Source organism: Phaethon aethereus (assembly GCF_964289735.1).
Source record: "Phaethon aethereus genome assembly, chromosome: 3".
Taxonomy (NCBI): domain Eukaryota; kingdom Metazoa; phylum Chordata; class Aves; order Phaethontiformes; family Phaethontidae; genus Phaethon; species Phaethon aethereus.
The window spans coordinates 47,097,962-47,114,556 of NC_138576.1; the positions used below are offsets into that span (position 1 = coordinate 47,097,962).

Sequence of the window (16,595 nt, forward strand, 5' to 3'; positions counted from 1 at the left end):
TGTCATTAAACACAAAAATAAATCTTTCAACCTTACGGCTGCACAAGTTTCACATCAAGCATAAGCCAATGTACCACTGGCTTTCTAAGCCTACGGGCACAAACAAGCTCCAGACCTCAGTTGTGGCTCAGGAATAACTTAGTGAAACATGCTGCTGCTCAGAACTGCCACTGGAGGTAATACAGCAATGCAGTGAATTTCACACTGTTCTTGCCTGGAGAAGCTATGAACATCGCCAAAAGCAACATACAGAAATCTTCATAATTTCAGAGGTATCTGGAATAGAATCCCACCCCTCAGACCTCACTGCCACCAGAAAGCTCCCAGCAAACAGCAGAAAAAGAAAGAAAGAAAAAATAAATCCTCTGTAAGCTGCTTTCTTTAGCTAGCAGAGGAAAAGGGGTATTATCTTTATTGCCAACTACATATTACAAAAAGCCAAGGCCCTAAGACATGACTGGGAAGAGAAGCATATACTTGTGCAAATAACCACAAAAGTCTCTTTCCCATATGCCTCCAATGAGCTTGAGGACAAAAAATTTGTTCCTCACTGAAATTTTGCTTCTCTCAGTTTAATCCTGTGGCATGTGAAGCATGTATTTAATTTTACAAGCCTTAATCAATGAAGGTCTGGGACAAACTGGAATAAAATATTTCATGAACACTTTCTAGAGACAAATATACTATTTCCTGTGTTACACATCATGCTGATGTGATGAAATGGGAAACAAAATTAAGCCAGCCACTATTCTTAAGGTCAGGCATTATCCACTGCTTCAGTATTACAAAATGTGAAAGGAGGTGATTATTCCTCCTCCTTCAGGTCTGAATAACATGTTTTGTAAAGGGAGCGAGTTCACAGATACGATCAACTGGCTAAACAATTAAAAGGCAGAAAGAAACAGGACAGTAAGAGTGTGTCTTTAATGGAGATGCACTTTCCCATCCTCCCAGCTTCTTCCCACATTTCCCCAAATTTGCATTTCTCACTGTGTACTTACCAATTGGGAGTCTGCAGTATGACAGATTTTTAACTTCGTTCCTTTCTCCTTCATCTCATACATAAGTTCATTTAGTAGATGAGTCTGTGCCAAGTTCTTAAAGAAAAAAAAAAAAAAACATAAGAAACACACGCTGATCTTTCAACTATATATTTTTCTTTAGTTATAAATTTTAACTTCAGGGATAGACAAAAACAGATATATTTAATGACGCACAACTGAAGTTTAAATCAGACCACTAGAAAAAGCAGGCATCACCCTTCTAAGAGCCATTATTATTGATCATTGATCTCACGCTGTTTCTAAAACTGTATCTACTTCTGTTTCTGTAATTCTAAAATAGTTTCCTAGTAATAACTTTGTTATTTTTGTTGAACAATGATATTCTTTAATTTATTTTTTTTTATGGTGAGGACATTTATTTTTTTAAACTCTGCAGCCCCCCTCATCATGCCCCAAGAAGCACAAGGGCTTTGGCACAGTGAAAAGCATTACCTCTCTGAATTTAAGAGAGAAACCAACTCAACATGTCTCAGCTTTGTTTGTTTATTTTTGGTTAACTTAGACTGTAGATCACTTAGGTTTCTACAATGCCCTAACTATGGACAGAGAACAATTCGCAGTAATTGTATCCCTTACAAATTTACTTTGTTGGCTGAGTTTTGTAATCACAACCATAAACACAAGGTAAACTGCTGCCAGTTCAGCACACCTTTGGAGCAGTTTTCTCTCATTTGCTCACTCCTGTCCGCAGACATACAGACACCTCTGCTCAACTGACAAGCAATACAAAACCCACTAAGGCTACTGCTTTTTTTAGGATGTTGGATTAGTTGTACACTCAACATCAATAAAAGTGTATTGGTATAACTCATTCCTTTTATTCTTGTCAGAAAAAAACCAACATAATCAATAAAAGTACTTTTGTAACTGCATCCATTGTAGGGGTTTAAAATCATCACAATGCACTGTGCAGACATTTATATTATGCATAAAGCATCACTTTTCACACCCACCAGTATGGTAAATACTGTGCATTACTCATGACTGCCTAATGTTGAACTACAAATAAAACCATATGCTAGAGTACAACCCACACACATATGCAGTGTGTAAAACACTTGACATTTTCATTTCTCTCATTACTGTGAAAAATGCTACTGATCCAGGAATTCTTTTTTGTTATAACAGGAAATATTGCTTGGATAGCAAGGAGATAAAAGAATTTGAAAAGGACCTCCAAAAGCAGAATGAAGACTGGTAACAGTCAGAACCTTTTCTGAAGTCCACAGTTTGTATGGATTAATTATTTCTGAAATCTATGAAGAGAAAGCTGTATGAGCTTTCCATCTTACCTGCATGACAGCATTAAAAAAGCACGTATTTCCTAAATTATTTATTCCTTTGACTGGAACAGATGCACCATTACCAGAACTTTTTCCTTTCAGTATTTCACTTGTTTCACTGTTTTCTTCATGGAGTCGTATGATTTTTGATGAACCTATAATTAAACTAAAGATTAGCATTACCGTATAACTGCATCATTTAATCAATTCAGTCCCTCCATGGATTACAGTTATTATTTTTAACATATGCAGAAAGATACCTTGATGGTACTCGAAGCTGCTTTATGTAATCTTTTAAAAAAAAGAGACATCAACAGTTAAAACCCTGGGGGAAAAAAGTCCCCCCCAACAGCCACATATATCCAACAAAACCTTCCACAATAATCACACTGGCCCATAAGACTGTAACTTCTTCAATTACCCAAGCAATAAAGTAAAATGGGCTCTATTATTAGTTCATTAACAATAGGCAGTGAAGATGTATGTTCATTAGACACACTAGAAACACCACACAAAGGCTGCTTTTCAGGCATTTGAAGAGAGGTAACTGAAAGTTACCACCTGAATGCTGCAAGTCTTTATCAATTACTGCGCTCTGTTTGAATTGCACTGTACAACTCAGTCAATGGCCAAATCGGAGTTGATATCAGTTTCCCCAAATGCTACATTTGCTCCTCCACCCGCCTCCCTTTGTCACAGCCTGAGGAATTGCTAAGACAACCCAAATGCATACAGTGCTCCTGTGTTAATTTTACACAAAAAAAAAAAATTTATAAAAATGCAATGGAATACACTACCAGTGTATTTCCTTATTTCCCTTATTATTTAAACAGATAAGGGACAGCAAAGTTAGACAGTCATTAACTTGTAGCCTAGAGGTACTGGAAAGACTTGAGATAACAATATTTAGCCTCGAATTCTACTAGCAACTTTCATACTGTCATGGTTGCAGGACTAAATATGAACATTACTGACATCTGCAGTGTCTTAAATATTGATTAACAATGCATGTCAATGTAAACGAGTTATGGACTTAATAGATGCCAAGAACTGTGATGCTGCAATCTCTGTCTTGACATATGAATTCATATATTTGTTCTAATGAGTTTCACATTGAAGTCTCATTAAAGTGTTCTTGAGAAATAACTAACAGACCTATTTACGTTAATGAAATGCTCACGCCAAAAGGTTCTTTTACGTACACTCCTAGGTAGTTTCTTGCTTAGAAGATGAAAAAATATAATTAAATAAAAAAGAAGTCATTACAGTATCTGTTGTGTGTGGCAACAAGCCTGTGACACAGTTTGCACCCGACAGTGCTATCAAGGCATAATTATTTTTCCAAATTGTATCCAAGTTTGTCAAAATGCAGTCAGAGCTGCTTTGCTGTTTAAAATCATGTTTAAATGTTCTTGTTAATACTGCTTACACAGCTTTAAAATATTCTCCTTTCCACTGGTGTGGAACATTAAGACAGTACAAAGGCAAAGTAAAAGATCAAGTTCTCCTTGAAAAAGGAGACGTGTTTTTGAATGCAACGAATGACAAATAGCTTGGGAGCTGCTCACACCCTGAAACGGCCCCTGTTTTATGGGCTACGTGCAGCAACACCTTTTAATTTACACAGTTGCAAGGGGCACACTATGGTGTCGCAGACTTGTCCACCCACCCAGAGCTCAAAGAGAACCTCAGCAGGAGAATGGGAGCTCCAAGTGTCTGCAACTCGAAGGCACTGCTCACTCTCAGAAACTTAGTAAGTGGAGAATTTTTCCCCCCAGAAAAGTGTGCCATACAGAGAAGTGCTGGGGAGAAGAGATGGTTAAAAAGAGAAGGGGGGGGGGGGGGAAAGCCAAAATTGTGTAAATAATTTGTGTATTAGTGTACCACAGTTGTTGCATTTATCCATTGGCATTCAAAAACATCTGGGACAGCATCTTAAAGTAAACAATGTTCACAAGGCCATCTGGACAAAACTGCAGGCAAAAATTAAAGCATAAGCATATGGAAAAGCAGATTTTTCCCTTCCCTTTAGCAGTAGAGGATGACAAATGTCAAACCTAGATCTGTCCACGCTTCACTGTGCGATGCTTTGCAGCACCACCTGGCTCTCCTTGCACAGCCACCAAATATGGACAGCACTGCCACAGCAGACCGTATCTGCAGGGCAAACTCCATAAAAGCACTTCACTTCATGGTTAAATGGCAGCTTCACACAAGTAGCAAGGTTCCATTTGCTGAATCTCACATATAAATTGTTTAAGGGGGAAAACAAAGCCGAAGCATCCCAGTTTGCAATAAGAGCTGGACGAATACGCCATTATAAAACACAATCAATGAGAACCAGACATCCGATTGCCACAAAGCTGGATAATTAGTATAGGCACGAGGAGAAGTAGTAGCAAATTAAGAAAAGGCCTGTATGTTGTTACTGAAGTCCAGGCAACTCCTTTCATTCAGAAGGTTTTAATTACTGCCTCTTGATTTTTTTAATAGATTTTACAAACATAATCCACGTGACATTTTACTAGTTTGTTGTATCTGTGAAGAAGTCTTGACAGAAAAATGTTGCTTTGCCATTACAATCATCTGCTGCCTTGCTTATGCCGTTCAGATATTTTTAAGGACATATACAGAGCTGGAGGAGGGACAGTAGTTTTTAATTTAACTCTGCTCAGTGTCCCCAGCTCAGTGACAAATGACAGACAGGCCTGAAGCTGAATGTTTAGTTGACATGTGAAGAGTTGGTCAGTCTTAATAGAAGATGCTGGTAATGGCTGTGATAGCTAATATTTCTACAGATTGGAGCTGTAGGGTCCTTCTGCAAGATTAACCCAAGGCTACAAGCATGTTATTAATCAAAAGGGTAATATGTAATTTTTTAAAGTGAATTTGCACTGAACTGTTCCATAGACTCTTGCCAACACAATCTTGCAACCCTGTAATGTTTTAACAGGCATGCTTTTCGATATGAAAAGTGACCTTTATGCCGGTATAGGCACAACAAGGACCCCAGCAGGAGGATTCCATCGAAATGGCTGTCATCCGCTGCTGCTCACGTGGGCCTTCAGCTCCTCGCCAAACAGTATTTTGAGAAAAGTAGTACTCCAAGCCATCTGGCTGCGTGCAGTTAATACCTGTTATATTTTTTTTAATATATATATATAATATATAATATATATATAATGTTAACAAGAGCAAGGCAGGTGAAAAGCACAAAAGTAATTAAATTCATAGACTGATTTTTGTCTGTACTTCACTGTTGCATCTTTTAAAGAGTTGACATGGTGCTCCTCAACCTCTCTGCCCTTCTCAGGCACTGTGGACATCAGCCCCAGGCAGGCCTGTCCCTTCACAGCAGGACAGCGTACCCGACTGTGACTGTTTTGGGGCTCACATTCAGAATGAGCCTCTCTTGTCAGTCTCCTCCTGCAGTTGTGTTGCAGAGGTGGCCTTCCTAATCCAGTCACACAGGGAAAACTCTCACCCAAGTTGTACCTTGATGACCACAACCTCCTTTCCCTTCAACGAAGCATACCTGGCTGCAGAGACGCTCTACCAGAGCACTCTGCCCAAGACCCATTGCCCAGCTCTCTGCTAAACCCATCCCACCCTACTGACCACCTCTTCCCTGGCACCAGGTCAGTGCCTGCCTCTGGTCCCACCATGACGTCCACCTCCTGCACTTACTCCTTAGACAGCTGCGTTTCTGCTTAGGCACAGCCTTTGGGCTCGGATAAGCTTCCCGACGTCATCCATGCTAGCAACCCCCCTTCCCACCAGACCCACAGGAGAGAGGACAGCAGCTCCTCTACTGCAGCTCTTGCTTGCAATGCACTCTTTTCTCCAGCTTTTTTCTAATCTACTTCTGCTTACCTGTAGTCTTGTCTCGTAAGGTCTCTGAGAGGCAGGGAACAACAGCGTTTTGTCCCACGGCTGCACAGCACCAACCTCATGGGTATGTGACTGAGATTTCTAAGCCCAACACTAACATAGACAATGATTCAGTCCATGAATCAGAGCAAGTCACCAGACTAGGTGTACAAATACAGACAGTGCAGACACATCCATCTGCAAAAGATATTCAGAGAACTTATCGCAGGTTCCCTATCAACTTGTTTTGCCAGTATTTCAAACATATGCAGTGCACGTGGACTTGCTGAAACTGAGCTGTGCCTGGGGGTGCAGATGGTATGCAAGCAAAAAGATAAATGACATCCAATTTTTCTTTCAGCCAGGGGAGTAAGCATTTTTCCTCATCTTTTCAATGCAACTTTTTTTTTTTTAATTAAAAATGAGGGTTCCAGGAATATGCATTTTTATTCCAAGGTCAAGCCTTTTCTATTGAATACAACTGTGGTACTTCAGTTGAAGGTCTTCACAGTAAAAGCAAGGTTAATAGATTGCCTTTCTTTTACCAAGTTCTCATCATGCTGTATTATGAAATGCTACTAAATTGTCTGATGCTCCTTTTTTATTTAAGAAACTTAAATTTTTTTTTCAACACCATACAACAATGAGAATCTAACCCCTAGAAAAACAGCACAGTTCTCTTCTGAAATGGTCACTAGCTTTACATTTTAAAAGCCCAATTTCTCTTGCAGTGTTACAATCCTACCAAATTAAAGATTACAATTACAATTTTATTTTTCTGACTCTACCCGAATGTTATAAACTAAAAATCACATCTGCACAGTGTGAAAGAGCAAGCTATTCAAGCACCAGTTTTGATCCCCTACGCTTAGATGACTTGTGCTACACCTCACAAGTAAACAAGTATGTGGACAGGAAAGGGAAGAATCCGTGGATAAAAATGACAGAACGTCTAAAATTTTTTTTGCCAATGATTCAGTTTTCGTTTCTTTGCAACGTGTACAACGCACACTAACAAGTAAGTAAACTGGAAAGAAAAATTTATGACCAACAACAGAAATGTCTTTTTCCTGAAGCATATCTCAGATTTGGAGAATCAACATATACTGCTTTATTTTGACAGTTAATTTTCTTTTTAAGTAGATAAAATGGACTTATATGACTTCAAGCTCCAAATTACACATAGTAAAAATCAGTTATGAAAGAGCACAATTATTTTTTTCAGTGCGATCATTTGTCAACTGCTACTACCCACAGATGAATGCAAATCTAAAAATCTATTCATCATACTATTTGTTTTTCCACACAAGTTAACACCTATTACTTGTACTGTAGAACTGTATCTTTTTTCATCTTTGTTTTACATGGGTTACGTCCATTAAAAAAAGAAGTCAAGCTTCTTGATACAGTTTCATCTATTGGCACATCTGGGCAGCTGAACTTACTAGCAAAATCTCATTCCTCTGCTTGACCTTCCCAACAATAAATTTAACTACAAAATTTGAGAATAAATATTCTTCCTTCCCATTCTATTGCCACACAAACTAATTTAATTAACTGCTCTATAAAAAAAACTGAGTATGCAATCTTATGTCTCCACCAACGTCTAATTTGGCTTTTGTAAAGGAAAATGTGCATAATATTCACTTTTAAGACTGCAAAACAATTTATTTTCTCCAGCAAATGAGCAGACACGCAGATCGCAATGTCTCAGCATGGCTTCTGTGTACTACATGTGCATTATGTCCATGTGAAGCTCACAAGTGTGCCACACGGACAATACTGCACCTGCCTTTCTGTGGAAATCATCATGGCCTGCTAACCTTTTATACAAAACAAATTTCTGGGTGGTACACCCTAGAAAGCAATCTTGCTTTATTCTTCCATCTTGTGCCCAACATGACCCCTTAAGCAAACAGACTCCTCTAAAAAAAGGAAAAAAAATGGTGGTGGGGCGGGGGAAGCAGGCACTGCTGGGTACAACAAACCATAGGATCAGATGCGAAAATCACACAGCTGCAAGCATTCTTTTGGGAACCCAGCACTGGGATTTATCTCAATCGCTTAATGTAATTACAAAAGTCAGTCATGTAGTAGTAATGTAATTTGCACATTTTTACAGCTGAAGTGAAGTTGAATCTTTATGAGAGGCCGAGTGAAAAGCAGGGATCCTGCTGCCACGCTATTCCACCACATTAGTACCAAATGACAAGCATTTTGCTTTTGTTTATTTTCCAAGATGCATTAAGTAGGAAATCTATATAACCCTCCCTTACATGTTTAAGCTGATTATTTTATCTTTAAATGACTCCTGCACTTTTGAGAACCAAAAAAAAAAAAAAACCCTAGCAACCCTCATCTGTTACTTAGATCCATGTTCATACTGCCTTTCTGCAGAAATTTCTACACAATGTTATTTGAATTTTACTGACACACCATGCCAACCAGTTGTTACAACAGGAAGAAGTCCAGACATAAGATGAATTGTTGTTACAGTGCCACATTCTGATAAGAAAATTAAGTAACAGTGTCTTCACTTTGGCTACTTTTTTAGGAAGACATAGAAAAGCAATGGGGAAAAGCAAAAGTGGGAAACATGAATTACTAATTGTCAAGTTTTACACTACTTGTTTCTCACAAGTTATTTTTCATTTATTTAAAATTAAAGCAGTTTATTTTTATAATGGCTGAATATACAAAATAAATTTAAAAACACTAAGCCAGCTAGTAATTTAAAGGATGACAGTTACAGTGAAAATATCACCGTAACACGAAATAAAACACTACACTTAAGAAAACTAAAAGATAAGTAGAGTTAATTTTCACTGTTATACTTTGTGTCCTTTGTGTTCTGGACACCAGCGTGAATTAACATTTCTATTTCAGATTTTATTTTTAAAAAATCTTCAAAGGCCACCTAATTTAAAGGAAAGAGGAATTCTTACTTAAGTTACATTTCTTTAGAGGAAGTACCAAATGTGTCAGCGCGAGTATTTGACATAAAAGAGAACAGGCACTGCTGTTACACTTACCAAAGTGAAACAGGCATGCCAACTCTGCCTGGGAATTCCCTCTCATGCATGCCGCTTACTTACCAATACACGGCTGTTTCCCAGCCTCTTCCAGCGAGCAGCCTGGCCCAAAGCAACAGACCATGCCAGGCAAACGGCTTTTTCCTCGTTTTCCTGCCATTTAAGAACCCAACAGATCGTCTTTGGGCCAACGTACCCAGAGCTCTCAAGAACGGGATCCAAACTGCTCAGCACAGCCATACTCTCTGCCTCACAGAGAGGGTCACTGACCTCTACCTTCAAAGCATTATGGACGTATACACACGCGTACTTGGTTTTTACGGGAATACAGGCTCGCACGGGAGCCTTAGCCCTTTTCCAGTGTCAAGCTGGATACACAACTGCCTTGCAGGAACAACTTCCATGCACCAAGACCTCTTGCTGTCAAGGCGGCCACCCTGCAAGGCTTGCACATGACCTCCTTAGCTTTGAAGGATGCTGGCGTGACGTTTCGCATGCTCAAAACCAGGCACGTGCATGAATTTGAAGGATGACATGTAACCATACAGACTGGTAACAAACAGCCTGAGACACTGGGAAAGCAGACTCCGCAGTCCACCACCAATTTAAAACTGTCCTGCACCTCCCACCACGTTCTTGGAGGACCCTCACGCTGCCCACAACACACAGCTCGCCTGATGTCACCGCTGGCACCCAACTCTACCTTTTACATCACTGCCATGAACCTCCTTTTCCAAAGCACTAAAGCAAGCAGGTCCAACTCAGTGCACTGCTACCACAAAATGTACGACCACAAACTGAAGCTGTACGATAGCTAGTTTTTCATCTTAATGACTGGTTTCGGAAACTGAGGGGAAAACTGGTTTAACTAAAACAGGAAAAATTAAAAAAAAGAAAAAAAAAAAAGAATGTTTATGCCCTAGACAAAAACAATACAATTTTGTTTGCAGTTATAGAAAAGCATTTCCAGCCATATCAGGTAAATACTTAAATGAAATATATGCATTTTCAAAACAGAGTATCAAAATGAAACACAAATACATAAACAGCAGAAGAGCAGGGCAGAATATATTTCTATAAACACCTGATTTTTAAGAAAATATGAGCCTAATTTAAGTTTACTTTTCCTGAATTAGTTTGGAATTTTGGTTGCTTAATTTAAGACATTTCACAGAAAACTTCTAAGCACCACACTCTGAAAACTTTAGATATTTTGAAGATTTATACACTAAAAATCTAAACCATGAAGCACACCAAGTCATATTACTCTGAAAGTCTTATCCAGCAGTACAAAACCAGAATAAAATTGTTTCCATTAAATTAACTGAAACAAACACTACAGCATTTTCATCTGCAAGCAAGCTCCAACACCCATTTATTACACGTAAACTTGAAACTGAAGCTGTGAAGAGAAGTGAAAGCACGTACTGGCTTTTCATTGCTCCAAGCGAAAAGATGCAAAAAGTAGCAATTTATCAATTTATTAAAATTGCGTAATTTAACATACAACTTATGACTAGATCAAAATATATAATATGTATTTCTGAGTGGCCCTTCATTGTTTTCCCCTCAAAAAAATGTGTAACACCTCTTAAAACCAGTAGGATTTATACACATGCAGCTAGAGGAATACCTAGTCTAATTCAGTACGGCAATTCTTTTCCATTCTTACTTCTAACCAGTTGATAATCTCTGCTAAAAACTGCAACCAATTGTTTTAAAAGTTTACTTAAGCTGTTTTTTGTGAAGAAAATCTGGAATCAGATGCACTAAGTCACAATGCCAAGTGTGTTACAGTAGGGATGAATAACATCAACATTATCAAAAGTAGACAGCTGAGGGCCAACAAAGTTCTATCTACTACTACATATATTGAGAAGTTACAGTAGGCTCCTAACATAAGAAAACAATTTCCTACTATTTTCAATTAATAGAAATGAGTGTCCTATTAACTAAAACCCAATAACATAAATGAACAGAAACCATTACATCCAACAGAGTACTAGAAAATCCACTTAAATTTAATTAACTGTGGAAAACAAATTTAAATCAGAACAAATTTAAGGTGTGACACATACACACTAGGAGAATTCAATTCGTTTATGCTCCCACATAGGTTTTGTGCATTAATTTATATGGCATCTTATTTAAGGTAACATCTGTTCTACAACAAACTTTCTTCATTAAAGGCAAAATTTGGAAAAACTGTCCTATGCTGCCCAAAATATTTTAAAAATGTAATCATACTGTAGAAAAAACAATGAAATTATGTTTCAACAGGCATTACTTGCCCAAGTAATTGTGCAATTACAGGCTGTATTATACTCACATCATTCAATTGTATGTTTAACATGATTCAAAATCTGAAATGCTCATTTTTAGAGACAGTACATTACAGATGTCTCCAAATAAAACTAAGTGTAAACTTACTTGGTTCAGCCCTGGAACCATGTTTCTGAAGAAAGTCAACTATCTGAGCCAAAACCTTTTTGTTGCAATGTGTGGACAGCTCTTCATCACATTCATAACACCTAACAAAAGAAGAAACGAACTGGAATTCAGGATATCTGGATGCACCTCTCAGCTCTAACAAACCTCTCTAACAACCTTACGCAAATTACTTAAGCTCTAGGTTACAATTTTCCATACTAAAAAGAGGAATAAAATTGAATTCTCTCATCCCATATATGCTCTCCTATAGATTAGCCCCAATTCACTGATACAGATTTAAATAATCTCTGTTAATAGTCCTGCAAATAATCATATAGAAACAATCAGGAAGGACAAACTCCTATAACCAGCCAAGTCTCTACAGAGCACAATGGACTCAAACTTCTATGTTAGTATTGATTTGTGACCCCTCTGAGAGTCCTAAGGACAAACTAATTTTCTCTTTAGAAAGCCTGCCTTTCCTCCATATAAAGTATTCACATTATCTGTCAGAATCATTCTTTGTCATGAGAAGGCTCTGCTTTAAGTTATGAATAATCCTTACAGACAAGCATACACAAACACCTGCATGCTCATTCTTACCATATGATCCATGTGCTGAGGTTGATAACAATGCAATGAGGTTCTGCGCGTGCTGTTTGGAAGTGTTTCAGAGAATGTTGGCCTTCCGAGTTCTTACTACATCCCTAAAAATGGAAACATCACACAGTAAGGGGGAAAAAGGGAAGTAGGAGAAAACTATATTAGTAGTAAATAAACTGCAAAAACTTTACTTTTCAAGATTAGACAGAAAGCTATAGTGCCCTAAATACTCATTTAGCATTCTCAAGGATTGAGAGGGTTTAATGTTCTTTATAATCCAGTATTATAAAGATATCAATTAACTTTTTTTTTAAAATCAAAACCTCATCTTTTCTACTTGGGAAAATCAGTTAAAAATATAGGAAATTATTAAGTTTGTTTTAACTTAATAGAAATAACTCCTAGCTTCTGAATTCAATAAGTATCAATAGACAGCAAATTATGCCATTCACAAAAGTATGAATTCTCTAAAAAGTGAATTAAATTACTATGTAGCATATTTTGTCCACAGAATATCAGGGAAAGGACAGCACAGATAACCCTCACTGTTCAAGAATGCCAAATGCATTCCAGACACCAAATACAAACGGCACATAAATTGGTTTTGTACTAAAAAGGTACTTATAACACACCATTTATGTACAGCAACTTCGTGACAAAGCATTTGCAATTTTTCAAGTATCTACAGAGTGGGACTTCGAAGGTTCAGGACTGGTCTCTGAATGAGGCATGAGTTTTGGAGGCTATTAACAGCATGAACATGAAAAAGCACACAGATTTAACTCCTTTTAAAAGCCCACCTGTCCTGGTTTCAGCTGTGATAGAGATAATTTTCTTCACAGAAGTTAGTGTGAGACTAAGTTTTGGATTTGGGATGAGAAAATGTTGATAACATGCTGATGTTTTCAGTTGTTGCTAAGTAGTCAAGGACTGTCCAGCTTCTCATGCTGGCCCGCCAGCAAGAAGGCTGGGGGTGCACGGGAAGCTGGGAGGGGACATGTCCAGGACAGCTGACCTAGGCTGATCAAAGAGATATTCCATACCATACGATGTCATGCTTGGTATATAAGGCTGGGACGAAGAAAAAAGAAGGGGGGGACTGGTGGAGTGCTGGCGTTTGTCTTTCCAAGTAACCATTACATGCGATGCACCCTGCTTCCCTGGAGATGGCTGAACACCTGCCTGCCGATGGGGAGTGATGAATTAATTCCTTGTTTTGCTTTGCTTGTGTACAGCTTTTGCTTTACCTATTAAACTGTCTTTATCTCAACCCATAAGTTTTCTCACTTTTAGTCTTCCAATTCTCTCCCTCTTCCCACCGTGGGGAAGTGAGTAAGCGGTTGCGTGGTGTTTAGTTGCCAGCTGGGGTTAAACCACAACACCACCTTAACTAAAAATTTTCAGACAAGCTATATGAGTCCTTCTCAGATCCACTTAACTATATTTTGAAGCCTGCCAATATTTTTGGCTAATAGTTTTGCTAATTTTATGCTAATGATTTCGTATGTTTCTTTGCAAAAGTAAATCTGTTCAGATAATACCAGTAGGAGCTGGCTTCTGTCCTTCAAGACCTACCAAAATTCTAAGAAAATTGTGAAATGCTTTGTTCGGGCAACTATTAGCTGAACCAAGCATGACACTGCCTGTAAACCAAATTTTTCTGTATCAAGCTTTACTTCACTCACAGGACAGAAATCTGCACAAGCCCTTGGCATCAGGACCTGCCATTCTAAACTCTGAAGCCACGATTTGACATTGTAACTGATCTAATCTAATGGCTAGCTGCCACTAAAAGCAGCATTCTCACACCTGCACAGTCCTTTCTCCTTGGTTTCAATCAAATCTAGCAATTGAGTGTCCATAGTATAAGTCGATTCAGCAATATACATATCCATTTTTTCATTCATTTATATTTTCAGGATCTTCTGCAGAGGCCATCTGAATGGATACATTTTGCAACCAAAAAGTTCCTGGAGCAAATTCTCTGTACGTGGCAAGAGCATGCAGATGAAGAACAGCGAAAAGGCAGAACCGTCACTTACTACTTGTGATGCTGAAACACACCATGATCCATAAAGCTACCCAAAACGCGGCCGACAACCAGACAAGAAGAACGTAAGGCCACATCCCACTCCACTGAAGAAGCTGAAGCATGGACTCCCACAACTAAGCACTTGTGTCACACTGTTTCACTGAAGGTAATAAGATGCCAAACAGACAAGGAGCTATACTGGTCACATCCTTTAGAAAATCGGGGCCTATCCACCTCCATAGATTTCCAACATATGCTTACCTGAAAGCCACATTTGAGACACAGCCATATATCTGAAGGTGCCACGGGCTCACCATCACTCATCCGCCTCTCCTTCAGACATTCTGCACATATTGACCAAACACTCTGAGCTACCGCTCTCTTCACATGATGCACATCCACTGCTTGGCTCACGTGCTGGCAGGTTAAGCCTAAAGAAAATGACACATACTCACTTCCATCCATTAAAAATAATAGCTATGAAAGGGAGAATGTGTATACTAAGGGAGTAGAGTCTTCAATGAATGCAACATTAGGGAAAAAAATGGCAAAGAACTAAAACAGGAAAAATCAGCCACCTGCTCTCCATATACTGAATTTTATGAAGGATCTATTTCGGTCTTTCTATAATGAAAATCCTTTTCAAGTCAATAAACATCACCTCTTAAAAACAGATAAACTATTTTGTACAAAAGTACAAGAATTACTTCTGTACAAAATTAATTTCCCTGTTTGGGAGGGGGGTGTCAACAGAAAAATACTACATAAACCTACTATTTTAGCATATAACAACACAGGTGGTTGACCTCCTTTCCCATCCATAAAGACAGATTTCCGAATACCCATGCACCCTTAATCCAACTGCCCATTCTAAACATGAATATCACCAACCTCTTCTCTGTCCCGTTTTTTGTACAAATGCCACTATAATATCACAGAATAACCTAGGTTTGAAGTGACCTCTGAAGGCCAGCTTGTCCAAACCCTCATTTAAAGCAGGGTCAAATACAAATTTAGATTTGAATGCTCATGGCTTTGTTCAGCTGTCCGTTGAATATCTTCAAGGACAGAGGTTTCATCACCTCACTAGAAAATCAATCTTCTATTCTGGACAATGCTTAAATCCCAGAGTCTTCCACTAGGCTCAAGGACCAGGAAGGACCAAGTGCAGAGCTTACATGGGAAGACAGAAGCAAAGGAAGGACTGAGGTCCCCAGCCTTTTCGCATGTCCCTAGGTCCCTGCCCCTTCAAGCAGCTTGCCTTAGCCTTCTTGTCACAGTATCCATACAAGCCCATTTTACTCTTCACAATCCTCACGCAATTCAGCTCTGCCTGAGCCTGGTTTACCTAATCTCATCCCTGCACAGTCAGGGCCCCTGCAAGGGCAGCCCAAACCTGCCTCCACTCTCTCTGCCCTTCCTTTTACCTCTGAGGTCCAGTGGAAGCTCCCCGTTCAGCTAACAGCCTCCTGCCACACGTGCTTGACCTTCCACACACTGGAAAGGACCATTCTCCTGCTCTGAAGAGGTTGTCCTTGAAGATCAACCAAGTCTCCAGCCCCTCAGGGCTGTCACATGATGTAACAACCGATCACGTCATAACACCTAACTGAGGATATTTCTGCCATAAATTCAAACAAAAAAAGTATTTCATAGTACCACTGATTTGTGGTTTTCATCAGTCAACACAGAAGTTATTAGCCTTCATCACCTAACTGTATTTACCTGAAATATCATCTGAAGAGTCTTCATCCTGTGGCCTGTTAGGCCTTTTGCTTCTCTTTGGTTTCTCAGGGTTGGCTCTTGATGGATCTTTCACCCGCATCTGTTACTTACTGTGAAAGAGAAACAGGGGTTGCTTCATTGTCTAAATGCTTCCTCAAATGTAGTGAGTTTGAACGCTAAAACCATGAGATCAAATCACACATTCAAGCCTCAAGAACACTGTTTTAGGCTTTGACTAATGTCAGCTATTGTGTAACAAGGAGTACGAACGTGTGAGGAACGAACTCCTAGGAATGCCTCAAGATCAGCTGGTTATATTACATGACATTATAAATTCTATCTGTAGCTACAGGGGAAATGCACTTCCAGCCAGCAGAGTTAAATATTTAAGATACTGAGGTTTTCTTTACTTTTGTTATTGTAAACTACTACAGAGCTCCAGCCATACCTTACCAGAAAAACTTCATTAAAATAAAGCCTTCTCTTCCTTAACATATCTCCCTTGGGAAAGGTTTCTGTCACCGTTTACCCTTGCACGTTCCCTAAGAGCTTTGAA

General features: G+C 38.9%; 1 protein-coding gene across 1 annotated transcript in view; it reads right to left on the reverse strand.

Moving 5' to 3' along the window:
• The window catches only part of USP45 (ubiquitin specific peptidase 45), a gene marked incomplete at both ends in the record, with an annotated part of 47,115 nt that extends 30,976 nt beyond the window's left edge, over positions 1–16,139 (reverse strand). The window contains 6 exons of the mRNA XM_081998386.1: positions 1,002–1,097; positions 2,357–2,502; positions 11,680–11,780; positions 12,283–12,386; positions 14,576–14,745; positions 16,040–16,139. Coding sequence (XP_081854512.1) covers positions 1,002–1,097; positions 2,357–2,502; positions 11,680–11,780; positions 12,283–12,386; positions 14,576–14,745; positions 16,040–16,139 — 717 coding nt within the window. The remainder of the gene's footprint in view (positions 1–1,001; positions 1,098–2,356; positions 2,503–11,679; positions 11,781–12,282; positions 12,387–14,575; positions 14,746–16,039) is intronic.
• Positions 16,140–16,595: the final 456 nt, after the last annotated feature.